The sequence below is a fragment of the Zonotrichia albicollis genome, chromosome 22 (assembly GCF_047830755.1).
Source record: "Zonotrichia albicollis isolate bZonAlb1 chromosome 22, bZonAlb1.hap1, whole genome shotgun sequence".
NCBI classification, from domain to species: Eukaryota; Metazoa; Chordata; class Aves; order Passeriformes; family Passerellidae; genus Zonotrichia; species Zonotrichia albicollis.
The window spans coordinates 7,640,409-7,661,554 of record NC_133840.1 but is presented as its reverse complement, the minus strand read 5'-3'; the positions used below and the strand labels follow the sequence as shown (position 1 = coordinate 7,661,554).

The window sequence follows — 21,146 nt, the reverse complement described above, 5'->3', positions numbered from 1 at the left end:
GGCTTTTCTGTACTTAACAGTGTAGGAGAGCCTTATACAATTAATTTGTGAGCAATAAAACCAGGTATGAAGTTAAGCAGGCCTGCTGACTGGCATGGTGAATATTAAGTATATTTAATATTAAGCATTGAATTGAATATTAAGCATTGGCTTCACGTTCTGCACTTAATCTTACAGTGAATTCTAAGTGCAGGCAAACTGGAAAGTAGCAAGTCACAGCAAGCTGCTTTTATGGGACAGCACAGGCTTCCTTGCAACACCATTGGTGGATCCTCCTGCAGCCTCAAGAAAACAGATGCCAAGGAGTTTTGAAATTGAGTGCTGTGCTAACAAAAATAATTACTAAAAAGCTCTTATGTTAATTGTAGTGTCATTACAAGTGGCAGTCCAAAGCATTTCTAGCTCCACATCTAAGCTAGTCTGAGAATCTCAAATATAACTGCAGTCTCACATGTTTAACAATGCAAACACTGCTTAAATATGTGTTAGTAAATGATACTTTCCACTGTAAAATTGCATTATTGATTTTTTTAAAAAATTGATAAATGGCACAAGGATTAGCTTATGAAGTAGCTGGAGGAAGATACAAGCTGTTCCCTGCAAATTGTTTTCTTAAGGTAAGAATTTGCAGGCTAAGAGTGCCTGAATCTTATCTTGAGAATGCAGGCAGCTTTTGAGATTGAGCACTTTTAGAGTTCATGTAATCTGTAAAATTTTCTAATCTTTAAAAGAGCAGAAAGAGATGAACACATGTTCTCTTATTGAGAGGGAGAAAATGCACTGTTACCTCTGCCAAGGCAGAGCTGATAGTACATCTCAAGGAGGCTTTCTGATTGCTTTGAGTTTGGCAAAAAATACTTGTCTTACTAAAACCTTGTGGTTCCTGAGAGGCAGTCTGCATGCCAAGTACCTCTACTACTCTGCAGATAATCTGTGCCAGCCCTCCATCTAAAGGAGATGTTTTAGGATGGGTATTTCAGGTTCTTTAAGGTTTTTAATTCAAAATATTTTTTTAAAGAACAAAGCAGCTCAAAGGACTAAGGTTAATTTTTTAAATGGATGATGTTTCTGTTGTAATTGATCTGATCTTCTGAAGTTTTTCTTATCTACATCCTTGTAAGATGGATTGTCATTTTAATTGTGAGTGAGTGACAAAGGTCCTTGGCCACTGGGCTTGTGTAGTGTCCCATGGTGTGATTTTCTGGTTTTCCCACTGTGTACAAACATCAGTTTGTGATCAGTCCTGTAAAGACCTGAAATCTAACCAGCTTCTTAAACTGGCTTTTTTGCACTTCTCCTAGAAATGGCTGCCAGCAGTTTGAAGTGCTTTGTAGTTACTACCAGTGTAACAAGGTGTGAGTACCTTTGTTGGAATGCAGCAGTTCATGACATATGGCTGGTAAATTAAAAAGGGCTTTGTTCTTGTCAGGTGTGGATGTGCATTGGGCCATATGTGAGGGACCAAGGACTTTATAAGGACCCCTAAATGTGCAGCATTGGTAGATGTTACAGTGCTCCCTGCATTCTGCACAGTGTTGCAGTGTAAGATTATTTTCCTGCTTGGTGCCAGCACTGTTACTCAACTTCTGACCAATTTCACTCATTTTGACATTTTGAACAAAGTACAGTTTCAAAACAAGACTATCTTTTTGTTTTTATGGTAGCTGTAACGTTTAGAAGTCAAAGGAATAGCAATTACTAGGATAAGTGATTGTTTTTGAGTATTTTATTAATCCTGTTGCTCCCTGTAGCAGATGCTGACCCAGAGGTAACCATGGCAATGCTGAGGTGGATCTACACAGATGAACTTGAGCTAAGAGAAGATGATATCTTCTTGACAGAGCTCATGAAATTAGCTAATAAATTTCAGCTCCAGCTGCTTAGGGAAAGGTGAGTCTTAGTAAATATACTTGAACTCTTAAACCTTGTTTGAACAGAAATAAGATGATAGCTGCTGGCAGTAGGATAAAATTATGCTTTTTCAAAGTCTTGAGCTTTTAATAATACAGCATGTCATTGAGTTTATCAGGGGAAATGAAGCATTGCACTAGAGTTAAACTAGTAGCAGACTTCTCATAGGTTTTATGTTTATTTTTCAGTTCTTCTCCCAGCCAAACTAATAACTCTAATCTGGTGTTGAGAGATCAGTAGGGTAGCATCAGGTTCAGGAGAGTTGCAAGAAAGGAATTGTTAGAGAAAGCTAGGACGAATCAATGGCAATTAGTTTGCAGTATTAAAGTGGCACAGGTGAAACTTTTGTAACTTCTCTGCATCTTGTGCAACCTTTCTTCAGAAATAAGGTTAGTGTAGCAGGATGGTGCTTTCCCAGCCTGAGACTGTGATTACACTGTGCCACTTGGGGCTGGGTTGTTATCTTGAACTCTTTAGGGTGTTCTAAACCGTTTAGAGTTAGTGAGAAGCCTGAATGGACAAATTGAAACCTCCTCAAGTTGTGTACAACTTCAAAGCCTTCAGTTTAGTCAAAGTACCCTTTGATAGAATAATCCTTTGCCCAAGGGATGTCTGTAGCAGTACATGACATTCATAAGCTGTGATTTGTGTGCCTTCAATGTGAAGCAACTAAATTGCTGTCAAGTGTTCTGACCAGAGGAGTTGAAATCTGTAAGGCCAATGCTAAAACTGCTTCAGGCCTTGTACCAGCCTGAAAGCTGCCCTGATGTTGGACTGTGAACTTGGCACTTCTCTGGCCAGCAGTCCAGTGACAGCTCCATGTGTAGATGCCATTCATCACTGTGAGATGGTTGTGTAGGTACAGAATCAGTGAATAATGGAATTGTTTAGGCTGGAGAAGACCACTAAGATGAGTGGCCAACAGCCCAGCACTGCCAAGTCCATCATTAACCTTATCCCCAGGTGCCACATCTGTTAAATCCTGCAGGGGTGGTGACTCCACCCTGCCCCAGGCAGCTGTGCCAGTGCCTGACTACCCTTGCAGTCAGACATTTTTCCTGATATCCAACCTCAACAGCCCCTGCTTGTGGTCACTGTAGCACATCCTCCCTGCTTCATGGCAGTGAATGAACTGCAGTTTGTGCCCTTGGGAGAGCTGGGATGGATCTCTACTTGCAGATCCTGCAGTGTGGTGTTATCATGGGACCTTGGCCAGGTGGATTCTGATAGAAGTCTAATCTTAGGGGAGGTGTCTTCTAGGGCTGCTGATGAGAGTATATTTATGCAGTTCAGCCTTCTAGTAAAGTTAGTCCAAGCCATATTCTACCAGCATCTATGAAGAGCAGTGTTAGGACTCTGTTACAGCATGGGACAGTAATTAAGTAAAGCTTTTTGATTACTGACCACTGGCTTTCCTGTTTTGACAGATGTGAAAAAGGAGTGATGTCACTGGTTAATGTCAGGAACTGCATCCGTTTCTACCAGACTGCTGAGGAGCTCAGTGCCAGCACCCTCCTCAACTACTGTGCTGAGATCATTGCCAGCCACTGGGTGAGTCCTGCCACAGGGAAGCAGGATGAGAAATGTTTGCCCATTATAGAAACTCACTGTAGGGTTTTGGTTACCTTACCACACTGTCTAACATCTGGTCAGTTATCTTGAGAATGTCTTGGTGGGGAAGAGTAACTTCTGCCCAAAGACTTGTTCTGTTGTTGGAAATACTTCACTGTACAAAGTGTCTCAGTTTCCTAAACATGAAGAAGATACAAGGGACTGTCTCCTAATAAACAAGAGGGTTGTTTATCAAATCTGGGCTTCAAAGTGTTTATAAGTTCATCCATAGTTGGTCTCTGTCTATACAGATCACAAATCCCAGGCCTGCTTTTACTTCTAAAAATAGTTCCTGGAAGCCAGGGCAATTTATCTTCTGCAATGGAGAGAGAGGCAGCCAGTCCTGCAGCCAACTTGGAAGTTTCACTTGCTCTGATCTCTTATATTGAGGAAAGTTTGATTAACTGAGTAATGAATTAGCCTTGAAAATAAGAGTTGTCAACATTAGACTTGAGATGGGGCTTTAGGTTATTCTATAAAATGCATACTCTAGATGTGGAGGTTTCTATCCTTGGCTAATTTGAAGGCAGAGGGAAGTGTTTTGATATGTTAATATATATAAAAAAGATTATTATATGTGAACCTGTGAGTCAGCAGTTTTAACTCTTGACTCCTAACTTTTGATGCTTACCTCTATCTGGAAATGAAGTTGCTTCTGTTTAGTAAAATGAGCACTAACTTAGACCTAAGATATTTTTATTCCTAAGCCTCTGCTTACTTTTGTTTATAATTTTATGAATCATTCTTCAGTAGTTGTAGGACCTTTTTGTCAGTGTTAAAAATAAATTAGTAGAGGATTATTTTCAAGACTAAGTGTTAATCTACCATAGTAGCATTAAAATGCTGCTTTTCCATGTCTGCAGACAAAAAGAAATAATAATTTAACTAGCTGATCTTGAAACTCAAGTGCAAGATTTGAAACTTCCTGATTGTTTCTTCCTAATCTTAACAGACTATATGGGATTGTTCTTGCCAAAATATTATCAAAATTGAACTTTTAACTGAACTTGTTTTGTGAACTTGAGAATTACATTGTGCAATGCCTTGTCCATAAATAAAACAGGAGTGTTGCTTACCCTTCTCTTTCTGAACTGCTCCTAGGATGACTTGAGGAAAGAAGACTTCAGCAGCATGAGTGCTCAGCTGTTGTATAAAATGTTCAAGTCCAAGACAGAATATCCCCTGCATAAGGCCATTAAAGTGGAGAGAGAAGATGTAGTCTTTTTGTACCTTATTGAAATGGATTCTCAGGTATAGTGAGAATGACTTGATCTGTCTAGAATTTGATGTTTCAAATAACCAGTTCCTAAGTTCCAGTCTGAACCTTGTTAGTGATTTTTGTCACTAATTCTTATTTGCATGTTTAGCATTGCCACAGCTACTTCTGTGTCTGTAATGGAGATCTGTCTAGCAGTACCTACATAATTTAGAAGTGATTCATAATGCTTAAAACATCTTGCATGCAGCAGAATATATCTAATAAAAGCCATTACCTGATATTGCTCTGCCCATTTAAAGCTGAGTGGTTATAATAGACAACTCTGCTGCTTCCTGGCAGTTCAGCAAGAATCATTTCCTTGAACAACTTTTCTGTTGAAAGCTGAAGTAACAGCTGTTTGTTCTGCTTGGATGAAACTCCAAACAACTAGCAAATAAATTGTCCCTCAACAAAGTGCAGGGAGTAATTATTCAAACACTTTTCATGGCAGTTGGCTGTGTTTGTGTTGTAGCTTCCTGGGAAGCTCAATGAATTGGATCACAATGGAGATCTTGCTCTGGATCTAGCCCTGGCCCAAAGACTGGAGAGTATTGCAACTACACTGGTCAACTACAAGGCTGATGTGGATAGGGCAGACAAGAGAGGCTGGAGTCTGCTCCATAAAGCCATCCAGAGAGGTGAGTAGATGGGATGTGAAGCTTTGTTAACTTCCAGTTGTTCCCAGTGTGGAATATATATTTGAAAATCTATTCCTGTGTCATGTTGTGGTTGACATTGCAGTTAGAAAATTGTAGTGAAATACAAACTTTGTCCTCTTGTGGTTTTGTTTTTTTTAGACATGAAAGCAAACAGACTGTTATTTGAGATCTGAGAATCAGTCTGCTGCCTGGGGAAACTTATGCTGTGTGATATCCAGGTGCAGTCTAGTACAACATTGCCTGCTAAGGGGAGAAATACAGGCAGACACTGGGAATATTCTAATTTAACAGTGTTCTTTCTGACAAATAGTTGAATTGAGCACCACAACATAAGGGTCACAAAGATGAAGTCTTTTCCTGGACTTGGGTTGAATGCAGCATGTGCCTCTTAGAGATAGGGTTAACAGTGAGGGTCCTCACTGCTGCACAGCAGTTTCAGAAGAGGAAAATCTGACTGAAAGAAGGTGAGGAGCAAGTGGAGGTACCTCTGCTCAGCCTAAATATTTTCAAAGCTCCAGTGCAGTTATCAGAGTAGAATCTGAGTACAACTACATGATTATATTGAGCTGTTCTCCACCTTAGAGTGGAAAATGCATCTTACAAGAACTGGAGCACAGCAGGTTCTGGTTGCCATGGCCACAGGACTCTGAAGGGTTTGGATCAGCAGCATCTTGGCCTGTGGTCAGAGTGTGGTACAAATCTGCAGCAAACACCTTGTGCTGCTCCTTATTTCTGCAGTGTCTTTGGCAGCTCTGTTCCAGAAAGTTTATTTCTAGCACCAAACTGTCTCAGGCCCCTAGAAGTAAAGGAAGAAGTTGGGAGCTGTATTTTAAGTTCACAGAATTTGAATTAATCTCCTACATGTCTGAACAGGGTAATGCTGGCACCTGATCCTGTGAGTGAGACTCCGGCTGCAGGAGTAGGAGACCCTGTAGGCATAGGTCAGTGTGTGATGGCTGCAGCCCTGTGAAACACTGGATTTCCAGCAGGCTGCTCTTCATTCTTACTGCTGCCATTTGTCTCTAGTTCTAATGTCTGCTCTCAGTCTGAGCTAGAGCTCTGGGAATGAACACTTGCTTTTCAGTAACCACAGCTTCAGTGAATTAATCACAGTTAACAATCACATGTTCTGGAAGTGGAGCTAAAGCAAACTGTCTGCACTTGCCACATGATTCTTACTACTTATGATCACTGAAAAGTGGGGGAATGTCTGATATGGAAATCAGAAAATGGGACTTTTGTTTTTGTTGGCAGAGATAATCCAGCACTATAGATTGAAACACTGTTCTTTGTTCTCTGATCTTGCACTCAGGCCAAGCAAAATGTGAATATGTCTCTGCAAAGTAGCCTTTGAAGCAGGGGCAACTAATATTTTCCTGAAGTTATTCTTTGCATTGGTGTTTCAAGTTCAAGGTTTCATGTGTTGAAGTGGGTCTAGTCAAGAAGGAGTTCTTGGGAATGCTGTGCATGGAGGGTCTGCACTGCTAAAGCCCTTACCCTGTATTTATACAAGGGCCTGATTTTCCAGGAGCAAAGGCAGTGTTATCACTTGTTTATGTAGTAACACTCAACAGACCGACTTGAACTGGAAACTTTTGACTGGTGCCTTGGAATAGTACCTGTTGTTACAAAAATATTTGTGTGTTTAGTTTGCCCAATGTTTGATTAAAGCAACAATGGGTATATCTCAATAGAGGAATGAGCAAAGTCACTATCTCTATAACAGTAAGCTGGTGTGAGAACTTGAGTCATGGTAACCTGTGAGCAAATCACTTTTTCCAAGGGCTTGTTGTGAAATATTTTAATCCTGACTTTGCTGTGAAGCATTGTTGAAGTTGCCTGTTGCTGAGGCATTCTAGGACTAGAAATTGTGTTGGAATGAATGTATGGCATGAAGTCATGTGCACCTGTTTCCTGGAGTATAAAATATACAGGCTGCATATATCCATTAATAACCTTGTTTTGTTTCACAAAAGGAGATAAATTTGCTGCAAACTTTCTGATTAAAAATGGTGCCCGTGTGAATGCTGCTACTCTGGGAGAGCAGGAGACTCCTCTGCACCTTGTGGCATCCTACAGCCCCAAGAAGCACTCCCCAGATGTCATGGCAGAGATGGCACAGATTGCACAGGCCCTCCTGCAGGCAGGAGCCAACCCAAACATGCAGGACAGCAAAGGCAGGTCAGTACTGGGGGAAGTGAAGTGCTGCAGACAATCTGCTCCACAGACAATGCTGGGATGATCAGATGCAACCTCCTAAGAGCCTGTTCAGGGCTTTCAGCAAAGTCCAGCTGATGCTGGGAGCAGGAGCTCATTTACCCAATTTGAGACCTGTTGGTAGCACTGAAAGAAAGCTGTGCAGGCTGAGTGGTACCTTGGCATGGCAAATTAAACATAGCCCAGCTACAGAAAGCTGGGGTGAGTTGATAGTGTTAGAACACATGGAATACAGTTAAATTGCCTTTATTGAGTCACTGAATGATAAAAGCTAACTAAGATGACAAATAATGTACCTGAAGCTGGCAGGGAAACCAAAATGTTCTCAAAAATGACATTTTCTACAGTGTGTTTGTCTGAAGTGTAGGGTCTGTAAGTTTTTTTACAGGTTAGGTTAGGCTGGTAAGCAAGTTTATAAAATAATATAGAAGACTTGAAATGTATCAGCTGTATGATTCTAATAGGTGAAGCTATTGTGCTTCTTCCTTTAAAGTTACTTCTTACATTAATGAGTTCCTTACTACCAAATTAATTGGAGTCATGTTGTCTAAAAGTTTAGATTTGTCTTTCTTTTAATAAATGCTTGTGCCTCTCCTTTAAGCAGAGATGAAAGCCTGTAGTTCTCTAGGGACATGTTGGTGGCTGGGGCTGAAGTCTGCAGTGTCTCACTCACTCCTGCTGTAACTTTTCTCTGCTCTAATTCCAGAACCCCCTTGCACGTGTCCATTGTGGTCAGGAATGAGCCTGTGTTCAGCCAGCTCCTGCAGTGCAAGCAGTAAGTCTCACATGAATGTAAAATGCACCAAGATTACCTTGGACAGTGAACATGTGAAAACTGGTTTTACAACTCCTCTGTGCCTTTTTGCCTTATAATAAGAATAGTAAGAATTTGGGATGCAAAAGTGTAAAGGCTTTGCATAAGTGAGATGCTGAAATCATATCAGAAGCCATGTAAGTTTTTACCCTACTGTAAAGAAGCAGCAAACTGCATCTCTGTGTTTTATAAAGAGGCTGAAATAATTCCAGAGGTGAAGGTTGATTTGTAGTGGAGCTGAAAGGAGTAATAACACTCTTGAAATATCTCAGTATATTCTTGAGTTCAACTTGGGTTGTGCTTAGAGGTGACTTCTTAGGGCGGTGAAGCAAAAGACTTCATTTGACTCAGTTTCATTGCAGCTGAATTTGCAGTTCTTGTACATGGCTTACTCAAGGGAATTTGCCTCTTTGTTACTCTAAGTGGGAGCCCAAATCTGCCAGGGATTCTACACTTCCCTAAGAGCAATGAGCTTGACTCTAGTAGTCACTGAAAGGTGCTGTGATTGTTTCAGAGTATTCACAAATTGTCTGAAGTAACTGGAGCTACAGTAGCTTCTTGGCAAGCAAAAGTTGTCAGAGAGGTATGAGATGAGCTAGTATGGCTGTTCAGACACGTGGAATTCAGCTGTGTTGAGGAAACACTTTTTAAGATACAAACTGGGGGACACTAACTCTTATTTTTAGACTAGACTTGGAGCTGAAGGATCATGAAGGCAGCACAGCTCTGTGGCTTGCAGTGCAGTATATCACTGTGTCCTCTGATCAGTCTGTGAACCCTTTTGAGGATGCCCCTGTTGTGAATGGAACCTCCTTTGATGAGAACAGTTTTGCAGCAAGGTTGATCCAGTGTGGCAGCAATACAGATGCTCCAGACACAGTAACAGGTAAACCAGAGGTTTGTATTTCATTGTAGGTGGAAGGCTTGTGTGTTAATTCTTTAATGCTGAGTGCACTTGGAGGAGCTGCATGAGGTTTCAGCAGCAATTGCTCCATAATAAATGCTAGGTGGTAGTTGCTTTACCCAGAGCTGCTGCACTGACAAGCTGAGATGGACTTGCAGGAAGTGACAGAAAATCTGGACTCGTTGCCAGGTTCTAATATTTACCATTTCAAGATGTGTAATCACTAAATGGAAGTGCATGTGACAACTGGAAGGGGGCTACTACTACCAAGCTAATACCAAGGGTTTTCCTTGTTGACTTCAAAGTGTAGTGGGGAAGGTGTTAGCACACTTGTTAGTATCAAAGTGTGGTTGGAATAACAGTGTCCATGGTTTTCTCTAGGAAACTGCTTGCTTCAGAGAGCAGCTGGTGCAGGAAATGAGGCAGCTTCTCTCTTCCTAGCAACGCATGGAGCAAAAGTCAACCACCAAAACAAATGGGTAAAAGCAGAAACTTAGTCTGAAAGTTTCCTTGCTTCTCTTCAAAAATAAAATAGCAGAGATTTCTTATGGTTAAACCATAGCTTAAAGCAAGTTGGAGCACTTTGTGACCCTTTGCATGTTTTCAGGTATTTAGTAGTGACCACTTGCATTCTTGTGGCACTGTTCTTGCAGAATCACCAGTTGTTAACATGCTTTTAGCACTTACTGCAGTGCCTGGTGTAATAAAATCCTTAGTAAAAGCTAACTCATGTACTTTGGAGCTCCTAATGAACTTCAGTGACTGGGGGTGAAACTCTTCACACCAGCTCTTGTAATTTTAATGGTTTAATTTTAAGAGTTTAAAAGCTGCTTCTTCTCATGTCTCCAGCTGTTAACCCAGCACCTTGTTTATTAAAGGGAGAAACCCCACTGCACACAGCCTGCAGGCATGGCCTGGCCAACCTGACAGCAGAGCTCCTGCAGCAAGGAGCCAATCCCAACATCCAGACAGCAGAGGCAGTGCCTGGGCAGAAGGATGCACCTGCTCCTCCATCAGCAGAGAATGTTCATCTGCAAACTCCCCTTCACATGGCTATTGCTTACAACCACCCAGATGTGGTGTCAGTCATCCTAGAACAAAAAGGTGGGTGTCCTGACGTGGTGCTGCAGTGAATTGGTGTGTCAGGATGGCATCCAAGCTGTTCTGACAAGCTACTAAGAAAGCAGATCTTCCTGTAAGCAGTGTTTAAGTATAGCAATTAATAGACTGGCTAACTAGTCTTAAATTATCTGCTTGTTAAAACAAGAAAATTATTTTGTCTGTTTGTAAATTGCCCACTGTAGATAATGGACTTGAGCAGTTAGTCTTGGGTTCTGTTACACCTGAGATAGCTTCAAAGCATTTGCCTCAGGTGAATGCTGGAAGCAATTTTGGATAAAGGCATTTTTCTGTGGTGAGACTTCTGCCTCCCTCAGCTCCTTACTAAGAGGACTTTATACAGGGCAATGCTGATAATTATTGTAGAGTTGAGACTTGAGTGCTCAAATACCAGCAGATGAGTTCATTAAATGCTACTAATCAGCTTTCTAGCATCAGGAAGGGAATTTGACAGCTGAAGCAGAGCCAGTTTTGTCTCCTACCATAAGTGGGATTTAGCAGGAAGTAGGTAAACTGGGGTAAATGTTGCCCATCCCAGGTAAATATTGCCCATCCCAGTAGGTGAACTGGGGTAATTGCCCATCCCAGGCTGCACCATATTGTGGAGCCTCCACTCTTCATTCTCAGAGCTTTGTATATACCACCCTATTTGGAATTGCAGCTAGAAAGGGACAGGTTCAGCCTCTTAGCTAGAAAATTGATTTTGTTTCTTGGTATATTTATTAAGATCAGTCAGTAGTGGCAATATGGTCTGAATCCTAGCCAGTGTCACATAGGGGAGCTGAAGGTGCTTTGCTCAGATCTTACAAACTGCTGAAGGAGCAGCCTAGTACAAACTGTGGCATTGCTGCTGCACTTTCAGTGTGTGACTGCAGGTCAAGTACAAGAATACCCTAATTCCTTGTGCTTTCTTGTAGCTAATGCTCTTCATGCTACCAACAACTTGCAAATCATTCCTGACTTTAGTCTGAAGGACTCGAGAGACCAGACTGTGCTGGGATTGGCTCTTTGGACAGGTATGTGCCTTCAGCATGTGAAGCTACTACAGGAACAAGATTTTCTTAAAGATAAAACAGCTGCTGTGTGTTCATGTTCTGGCTTGTGCTGCTGGGGAGGAGTTGTCAAGGAGAGCTTTAGATGGTTCTTCATATTTTAAAATTAGTGTTCACATATGACTTAGTGAAAGATTTCTAGTCCTGCAGCTTCTGCCCAGGACTGTACTTACACTTCAGTGGAATTCTTCCTCTGTGAACCCACTGGTAGTTTTCATATCAGATGAAAACTATTAATCATATTGTCTGTGCACATTAACTTGATTGTATTAGTCTCAGAGTGTCTGTTTTATGGAGCTGAAGGTGAAATACTAATGAGCTTGTTCTGTTCAGGCATGCACACAATAGCAGCCCAGCTGCTGGGATCTGGGGCATCCATCAATGACACCATGTCAGACGGACAGACACTCCTGCACATGGCAATCCAGAGGCAGGACAGTAAGAGTGCCCTCTTCCTGCTGGAACACCAGGCAGATATAAATGTCAGGTAAGGTCCTAACTGATACAACTCTCACCTGTGTGTGTGTCCCGGAGCAGGTGCTGACTGCCTTTGTATAACGGCTTGAGATTTGTTCCAGATGTGATTTACACATAGTTGTGGCTGAGGGATTACATGTGTTAACTTGGTCCTAGGGATAGCTCCATTAGTCAGTATCTCCTTTTGAGGCTGCAGAAGGAGGTGCCATTTAATTCAGGGTAAAACATCTTCCTCTGTAGCAGACTGAAGTCCTAGAGACAGGCCTAGAGGCACTGAACTTCTATTGTCTCATCCATTTGCCAGCTTGTTAGAACTGCATGTTTGCTACCATCTAAAATAATTAGATACTGATCCAGCAACAGGAGTCTGATAATCTTTCCTCCTCAGTGTCTCCTAGACAACTTACATTAGACTTAACAGAACATTTGTCTGCTTACATGACTGACAGGCTGTCTGTTAAATTTGGCAAGCTGTACTGTAATGAATGTCATGGGTACAAACTGCCTAAAGCTGCTGTTCTGACTTCAACTTTTTAACAGTTGGTGTTTGACTGTTGCTTGAAGTGTTGCCACGTTGGAGACAAAGCAGTTTGCTTCTGTGGCAGCAGGCTGGCTCAAAAGGAACTCTCTTCATATAATGGCTGCACTGAAGGAATTGAATGTCTGTGAGCTAAGAACACTAACTTGTTTTTCCAGCTGTAGAAATCAATCACTTGCTAAAAGTGAAGGGGAGAGGAAGGCAGACTAGAGAGCTGTGATGAAATACATGATGTGTTTGTGATGGTCTTACCACAGCAAAAATACACAGAAGAGGAGTTAATTCTTGGATTTGCCAATAAAGTGCTGTTGCTGAACTTTATAATGCATCTGTAACACTTGGAAGTGTCCCTGCTGCAGGACCCAGGATGGACAGACAGCCCTGCAGCTGGCCATCCAAAACCAGCTCCCACTCGTGGTGGATGCCATTTGTACCAGGGGAGCAGACATGTCTGTGCCTGATGAGAAAGGAAATCCTCCCTTGTGGCTCGCCTTGGAAAACAACCTGGAAGACATTGCATCAACTCTGGTAAGAGTCAGGTGGCTTTAGTCTCACTTTTGTTCATCTTGCTAGCAGCAAAAGGCTTCATCAGCAAAGCAAACTCAATGCATGAAGAGAACAGACTAGTCCAATATTACTAATTTCTGGAGGTCTTTTCTTCACCAGAAGTTCCTCTTTACTGTAGGAATCTTATAAATACTGTAGTCTGCATAACCAAATATCTGGCAGCCACTTCAATAAAAATATATATTCTATATGTCTGGATTCTTGATCTGGATGGAGTGAGGATCTGCTTAGGTCAGTCTGTAGCATACACAGCTTGTGTAATGATAAACTTTCTGAATAAAACTCAATACTCCTTTTATGCTTTAGTGTATGTGCTGCTTTTTATTCCATCTTAATTGAACCAAGAAGGCCTTTAAATGCTCATGTTTACTTTAAACACTGTTTACTTTCGGGCATGGGTGATACAGCAGGAGATTTCCTAGGACACACAAGTAGACTTCCTTGTGTCTTTTTCATAAGGAGGTTATTTGGGAGCTTTGTCCAATTGTCTGTGAGAGACAACTGGTTAAAAACTCTGCTAGTGACGTGAGAAATACATTTTGTAGCTGTTCTTGACTGTGCTGGTCAACACTTTTTTATGGAGTCAACACTCTTAACTGCTCATCTTTAAACCTTGTCAATAGTTTGTCAAGTGGAGTAGAACAAGTCTTAAGTGCCACATTGCTCAAGTATGTAGTTCTCTAGTGGAAGAATACAAATATTAGCAATACAGTTCCTGGAAAAAAACCTCTCTCTGTTTAGCTGAATGTCTGAGCAAGCAGGGAACTGGGCCAGACCTTCAAAGTCTGCTGCTGCTGCTTGATTTACTGTAGGTGCCTGTCATTGCTGAAAATGAGGTAACTAGTCCAACCTGCTTTAGATCTGTCTATCAAAGTGTATGGACAAATATTTGAATTGTTAATAAATGCCACCTAATTAAGGATTACACAGTAAATTAATAAAGTATTGTTCTGGAAGACTTTAAAATCGCTTCCTGAAATTCAGTGACTGTCACAAGAATAGACAAGGCCAGTCAAGTTTTACCTCCAGGGGAGAGTGTTCCAGAAGCATTAGTCAGGGACTATAGTTGGAGCTTGTTGAAAAAACCCTTCATTGTGTCATTGGGCTTCTCTTTCCAGGTCAGGCATGGCTGTGATGCCACGTGCTGGGGGTCAGGACCCAGTGGCTGCTCACAAACCCTTCTGCACAGAGCCATTGATGAGAACAGTGAGCAGATTGCTTGTTTCCTGATCCGCAGGTCAGAGCCCTTCCCCAGCACAAACCTCCAACCTGCATGTGGGGTGTTCCTGCATAAATTAATTGAATGCTCTCTTAAATCATTAACAACTGTGCTTCCTTAGGCTTTTGCTGGGTGGGTGACACTCAGGGAATTCTGACCCATCCAGAGGACACATTCTGTTATCTGTAATAGCATCATTTTCTTGATGACAAGAGTCAAACCAAAACCAGGAACTTGTGCTTTTGTAGAATTTGTCAGCAGTTGCTGTGTCAGCTCTTGGAATCTTTTCTGTGACCTCTATTGAAGCAGTTTAAATCTGGATTAAACATAATGAATTGACTGCACTGTGTGTGTTGTAGTGGGTGTGATGTGAATAGTCCCAGAAAGCCAGGCCCAAATGGAGAAGGAGAGGAGGAAGCCCATGATGGACAGACCCCCCTACACTTGGCAGCCTGCTGGGGACTGGAGGAGGTGATCCAGTGCCTTCTGGAGTTTGGTGCCAATGTCAATGCTCAGGTATGTGGACAAATCATGCACAATTTTTAAAAGTAAGTTCTTTTCCCCCAGTGTACTGAAAACAAACTTTTCTCTCACCTGTGTATTTTGCATGATGGAGAAAAGAGAATCTTGCTCTTAGAGCTGAGCCATGGCAATGACTGGATGCAGCTCTGCTTTCTCTCCTGTCCCTTTTTAACACCTGGTGCTTATCTGCCCATGTGGGGTTAATTCAGGAATTTCCTTCCTGTGCTGAAGGAAAATGATACAGAAAACTTACTGCAATGTTGGTTTTCTCATGGAACGGGGGATACAGTGTCTCCTGTCCCTAGTGTGAGTTAAAGGCAGGAGCACAGCTGTAATTAATAATTAAACCAGCTACAGTGTAAAACCCCAGAATGCTCTGCTTTGTTAGTATGTTTGGGAAATGTCTTCTGTTATTGAGTAAACTGAGGTGATGTAAGTATGAGTTACACTTCATTTTTGATTACACAGTAATCCTTAAACAGAAACTTTATAAATAACAACAAAAGAAATGAATGGATAACATTTTTAGGTCCCGATGCTGTTGAAAGTGACATTAAAATGAATTACAGAGCACAGTCACAAAGCAGCCTTGGCTGTAAACTGCTGCTTGATGCAGACAAATGTTTGAACACCTCAGCTGACTTTACTATTAAATTTGCATGCTAATCTCTGCCCCCAAAATGACTGACTAAATGGGAGATGATATGGTGAGCTATTTAAAAGGCTCTATAGCACAGAATTGAGGTGAGAAGAGAACCTGTTGGGAGAAACAAATCTCAATTTGCTTTTCTTACTCTGGGTTTGAGCCTGCCCTGCAGCTGTTGGGTGTCCATGCTGAAGGAAGCTGGGTAGGTCACAGGACTAAACTACAAAGTTTCCTTGACCCTTCAGAGTTAGGGAAGGATTTCTCTACTACTCAGTCTATATTTAACAAACTTTCTGGTTTCCTTCTAGGATGCAGAAGGAAGAACTCCAATCCATGTTGCCATTAGCAACCAACATAATGTTATCATTCAGCTGATGATTTCACATCCAGATATTAAGCTGAATGTACGTGACAGGCAAGGAATGACTCCCTTTGCTTGTGCCATGACATACAAAAACAATAAAGCAGCTGAAGCAATTCTGAAGAGGGAACCAGGAGCTGCAGAACAGGTAAGCTGGGAGAGTTCAAACCATGCTGGTTTTGTTACTGCATTAGTTTGTGGTAACAGCTGTTCCACAAGCCTGTTCTGTTTTATCCTTTTGTGGCTTTACATGCAATCCATTTGCCAGATGCCAGTTCTCTTAGGCAGGATTTATTAGGAAACTGTAGGTGTGTATGTGATATGTGTAAGAACATTAAGGGTTAGTGTCTTGTCAATTCTTCTTATCTTGTCAATACTGAAATGGAAAACAGGCATATGTGTGTATAAGGAGAAAATTCTAACTCCACTCCTGTCTTGTGCTGGACTAGTACAGAAATAATCTGTTACCCAGCTCTCCTAAAGCTATCCACAACAGAAAACCTGACCTAAAATAACTGACTAATAGATGCTATGCTGCCCTGCTGAACTATAAAACCTCCAACTGTATCTTCAGGCTTCTGGTGTGGTACTTCAGGCAGCTGTTCAGGAGATTCTTCCTGTCCTGTGTAAGTTTAATTGCCAGTAAAATATTTGAGTGCTTAGTGAGCTCTTGTATTATATCTAAAACATAGTTACAAGTACAGCCAGTTTAAAAATGCTTTGACATCAGCTGCAAGGCAAAGTTGAACAACATGTACTTGGTATTAGGCCAGACAAATGAATTCTCAGGCTGCCCAGAGCAGCTGTGGCTGCCCCATCCCTGCAAGTGTCCAAGGCCAGGTTGGACAGGGCTTGGAGCAGCCTGGGATAGAGGAAGGTGTCCCTGTCCATGGCAGGGGTGGGATAGATCACCTTGGGAGGTCCCTTCCCACCCAAACCTTTCTATGGTTCTGTGAATACATTTTACATCATTGTGGCACGATCCCATGTTGCTTCCTTCTCCTGGATGAATTGCCAGATAGACTCAATCTTGTTTCACTTAACTGAGTTTATCATTAACTGCTGCTCTGTACTTCACCACAACAGCTGTTAACTTTTTGTCTGTCTAAAAATACTGTCCAGTGTGTGGTCAAGAAAGGACAAGGTTATAAAATAGTGTGAGGCAGACTGGACTGAGCAGTTGCAGCAGATAATTTCTCAGTTCAGTTCTTCAGTAGTCACATCTATCAGATAAGTGTCACCGGTGAAAGGAACAGGATTCTACAGTTCAAGCAGAGGGAGCAAGTGTCTCTTAGTGCAAACACACCCTACTCCATAAAACCCCTTGTTCTACAGGAAGAACAAACTAACTGCAGTGCCCTCTCTGCCTCAGGTGGATAACAAGGGTCGGAATTTCCTGCACGTGGCCGTGCAGAACTCGGACATTGAGAGCGTGCTGTTCCTGATCAGCGTGCAGGCCAACGTCAACTCGCGCGTGCAGGACGCCTCCAAGCTGACCCCGCTGCACCTGGCAGTGCAGGCTGGCTCCGAGATCATCGTCAGGAACCTGGTGTGTGCTGGGGCTCAGCCTGGCCCTGCCCAAAGTGTGCCCTCTGCTCCCTGCACAGTGCCTGCAGGCTGCTCCCTCTCAGCACTGGCACCCCTTCTGCTGAACAAAGCCCCTGAGCTTGGGCTGTTGGCTGAGCTGCCACAGGAGCCTTCACAGGAGGGTGGTGGGTTTGCAGCAATCACTAGGCTTGGTTCTCTGTTAAGCAATCTTCCTTAGGTTTGCATCTTTGTAAAGAACCTTCCTTAGGTTTGGTTCTTTGTAAAGAAACTTCCCTAGGTTTGCATCTTTGTAAAGAACCTTCCTTAGGTTTGCATCTTTGTAAAGAACCTTCCCTAGGTCTGGTTCTTTGTAAAGAACCTTCCCTAGGTTTGGTTCTTCTTAAAGAGTCTTCCCTTGCCCTTTCTGCACATTTGAACACAAACACACTTGTAGCAGCTCAGTAATGATACCATCGTATACACTCTGGAGGCCTAGAAGTATCTCTGTGCAGTAGAGTCTTGTGTGCTTGATTCACAGAAATAAACTGTTGGCCAAAATAGCTCTGAAACCATCTTTGAACGTTTTCCTTCTTGCCTCCTGCCAGCTGCTTGCAGAACAGAAAGCCCCCTTAGCTTGGACTGTTGGCTGAGCTGCCACAGCAGCCTGCACATGAGGGTGTTGGGTTTGAACAATCACTAGGTCTGGTTCTTTGTAAAGAATCTTCCTTAGGTTTGATTCTTCATAAAGAACCTTCCCTAGGTTTGGCTCATTGTAAAGAATCTTTCCTTGCCCTGTCTGCACTTTGAACACTAACACAAGTTGTAGCAGCTCAGTAATGATACCATTTTATACACTAAATGTATCTCTGTACAGTAAAGTCTTGTGTGCTTCATTCACAGAAATAAACTGTTGGCTAAAATAGCCCTGAACCATCTTTGAACATTTTCCTTCTTGCCTCCTGCCAGCTGCTTGCAGGTGCCCAGGTGAATGAACTGACCAAGCACCGTCAGACTGCTCTTCACTTGGCAGCCCAGCAAGACCTGCCCACCATTTGTTCAGTCCTTCTGGAGAATGGAGTAGACTTTGCAGCTGTAGATGAAAATGGAAATAATGGTAAACTTCAAGTTACACAAGTAAATGCAAAAGACTTCAGTAAGTCTGTTAATGATGTGTCCTAGTGGTGGAGAGCTCACTGTGAATGGCCTTGCACTGCAAAGGTGAAAGAATGAAAGTCCAGGACATCAAAGCAGATGGAAGGAGTTGTTTGAGAAGGGGTGTTGGGAAAGTGGAAGGAGGTTGTTTTGTTTAGTTATTAGGCTGTAATTATTGCTGGTACTCAGAGTCTTGAACCTTCTTTTTCTCTTTTTCTTTGTTTTTTTTTAACTGTTCAGCTCTGCATCTGGCAGTGATGCACGGCCGGCTGAACAACATCCGGGTCCTCCTCACAGAGTGCAATGTAGATGCAGAAGCCTTTAACATCAGGTAATTATTTATATTCTGATAATATCAGGTAATTAAAGCCTTTAATTTTAATATCAGGTAATTATTTATATTCTAATAATATCAGGTAACAGGCTAAAAGAACCATTTTGTGTTTTAAAATACATGCTGCTTAAAAATATATATTTGGCTTGTATTATATTATTTATACACAAATTTGGAAGTGTGCAGATGATGCTGTATCTGAATTCTGTGCCAATTATATCTATACATCAAGGAAGGAAAGTTAAGTAGGCAGTTGTGTGTGATGTACTGGGTTACTGAGATGTAGCATTGTTCAAGTCTGAAACTTGAAAGCAAGGAGAGTTGGATGAGTAACTGCAGTAGCAAGCAGACTTTGATCAGGATAACAAACTCTTTTCCCCAGAGGCCAGTCACCAATGCATATTTTGGGACAATATGGGAAAGATAATGCAGCAGCCATCTGTGACCTCTTCTTGGAGTGTATGCCAGAATACCCTCTAGACAAACCTGATGCTGAAGGAAACACAGGTAGGTGAGACTCAACAACTACTAAACTTGAAAGTAATCAAGTTGTATTCATGGTATGTCACTTTTACAGCTGGAATCATTGGCAGTAGTGTGTTAAACACAGTAGGAGGCACACAATACATGGAAACTTAAAAACTAAGGATCCTGTCTGGGCTGGATGTAATGCAATCTGCCACTCTGTTAGCTGGCTTTTATTTTTCAGTGCTCCTCTTGGCTTACATGAAGGGAAATGCCAACTTGTGTCGTGCAATAGTGAGAGCTGGGGTTCGCCTGGGAGTTAACAATAACCAAGGAGTCAATATCTTCAACTATCAAGTGGCTACAAAGCAGCTTCTCTTTAGATTGCTGGGTAGGTACCACTTGCTGTGGTGGGAAAGTATTTCTGGCTTTTGCTTCCAGGATACTTCAGAGGAAAAACTCTGGGCTTCTGACTTAGATGACAGTAATTCCAGAGAGGCAGAACTTGTGAATTTTGTACTACTAACAGTGCAGAGTAGAAATACTAGTTCTGGTGATTAGCTGAAAAGTTGTACAATGCAGACTGTTGGATGCTACTTTTTTTGGAAGGATAGACATGGAAATCTTGGCTGGTTGTGTAGTCCAATGTAGCTTAAAACACAGACACTGCTTTTTAGCTGCTGCTGCACAGTTGCTGTGGACAATGTGATGGAAAGCAACTACAGATTATCTACAAAGGAGACTCCAGCTCCTGCAAGAGTAAAATCCATTACACTGAATGCAGCCTAGAACTGGAAAAGCCTTCAGGTTTAGTGTACTCAGAAGATGTCTGAGCCCATTTTGCCTTCACATTTTTGCCTCTTAACAGATATGCTGACAAAAGAACCTCCCTGGTGTGATGGCTCCAACTGCTACGAATGTGCTGCCAAATTTGGAGTCACGACAAGAAAGCATCACTGGTAATATGAGCCCCCTTGCTGTGCTTACAAGGAAATGGATTCCTCCCAAATGTAGCTGGGCTTGCTCCTTTTAGTATCTTAAGTGTTAATGTAGGTGTATAACCACTAGTCCAGCTGAAACATTCCATCCTGTCTTAGATCAGAAACTTGTAGTCTGACTGAAATCATATTTTAAGCTGCTTGTGCATTTAATATTCTGATTAGTTGTAAATGAGAAATCATGTCCAAGTTCCAGTAATGAAACAGGATTTAAATACCCAATTGTCAGAGAAAGAGTGTGAGGCACTTCACAGAAGAGCAACAATACATTTTATTAAGAGAGTGAGGTAATAGAAGTTCAGTGGTAAATGTGGCAGTGGTTTATCAGGAGTTGATTATTTCCTGCACAGAGGTTGGGGTTGGGGAGAGCCTCCTGTGGGGGCAGGAGGTTCAGAGAGAGCAGCCACTGGGGCTGTGGCTGACACAGCAGAGACAGGAGGGAGCACAGCACCACCACAGTGGAAGGGTGACCTGCTCCAAAAGAGGTGGCAGATCGAGGCAGGAGTTCACAGCTTCAGTTTGGGATCCTGTTGGCAGTGTGGAAATGGTTGAAGATGAACATGAGCTGCTCTTGTGTAGATAGTTGCCTTTTTAAATAGTCTGAACTTGTACAAAACATGCTGGTTGGAAGGGGGTTAAGCTAAGATTTTTCTTAGCTCAGAGAAGCTACACCTGCCTCAGTTGAAGCAGTACCATGTGACTCACTGGTACAGAACCAGCATGTGCTGTTGGCATTAGTCAGTTATTCCAAAATATCAGAAAGATACAAGACAAATATCAGAAGATACAAGATAA

General features: G+C 42.1%; 1 protein-coding gene across 2 annotated transcripts in view; it reads left to right on the top strand.

The window, feature by feature from the left end:
* Nucleotides 1-21,146, top strand: part of ANKFY1 (ankyrin repeat and FYVE domain containing 1) — a 32,095-nt gene that overhangs the window by 7,135 nt on the left and 3,814 nt on the right. Inside the window, exons 4-24 of one of the 2 annotated variants that reach the window (XM_005494180.4) lie at nucleotides 1,755-1,890; nucleotides 3,339-3,462; nucleotides 4,624-4,773; nucleotides 5,253-5,418; nucleotides 7,416-7,620; nucleotides 8,363-8,431; nucleotides 9,157-9,356; nucleotides 9,756-9,853; nucleotides 10,253-10,478; nucleotides 11,411-11,509; nucleotides 11,879-12,032; nucleotides 12,920-13,088; nucleotides 14,246-14,364; nucleotides 14,706-14,862; nucleotides 15,823-16,023; nucleotides 17,248-17,424; nucleotides 18,369-18,516; nucleotides 18,795-18,885; nucleotides 19,271-19,395; nucleotides 19,598-19,744; nucleotides 20,222-20,312. In XM_005494180.4, coding sequence (XP_005494237.2) covers nucleotides 1,755-1,890; nucleotides 3,339-3,462; nucleotides 4,624-4,773; nucleotides 5,253-5,418; nucleotides 7,416-7,620; nucleotides 8,363-8,431; nucleotides 9,157-9,356; nucleotides 9,756-9,853; nucleotides 10,253-10,478; nucleotides 11,411-11,509; nucleotides 11,879-12,032; nucleotides 12,920-13,088; nucleotides 14,246-14,364; nucleotides 14,706-14,862; nucleotides 15,823-16,023; nucleotides 17,248-17,424; nucleotides 18,369-18,516; nucleotides 18,795-18,885; nucleotides 19,271-19,395; nucleotides 19,598-19,744; nucleotides 20,222-20,312 — 3,052 coding nt within the window. Of the gene's footprint in view, nucleotides 1-1,751; nucleotides 1,891-3,338; nucleotides 3,463-4,623; nucleotides 4,774-5,252; nucleotides 5,419-7,415; nucleotides 7,621-8,362; nucleotides 8,432-9,156; nucleotides 9,357-9,755; nucleotides 9,854-10,252; nucleotides 10,479-11,410; nucleotides 11,510-11,878; nucleotides 12,033-12,919; nucleotides 13,089-14,245; nucleotides 14,365-14,705; nucleotides 14,863-15,822; nucleotides 16,024-17,247; nucleotides 17,425-18,368; nucleotides 18,517-18,794; nucleotides 18,886-19,270; nucleotides 19,396-19,597; nucleotides 19,745-20,221; nucleotides 20,313-21,146 lie in introns of both variants that reach the window. The other variant, XM_014272136.3, reaches the window with a different exon arrangement.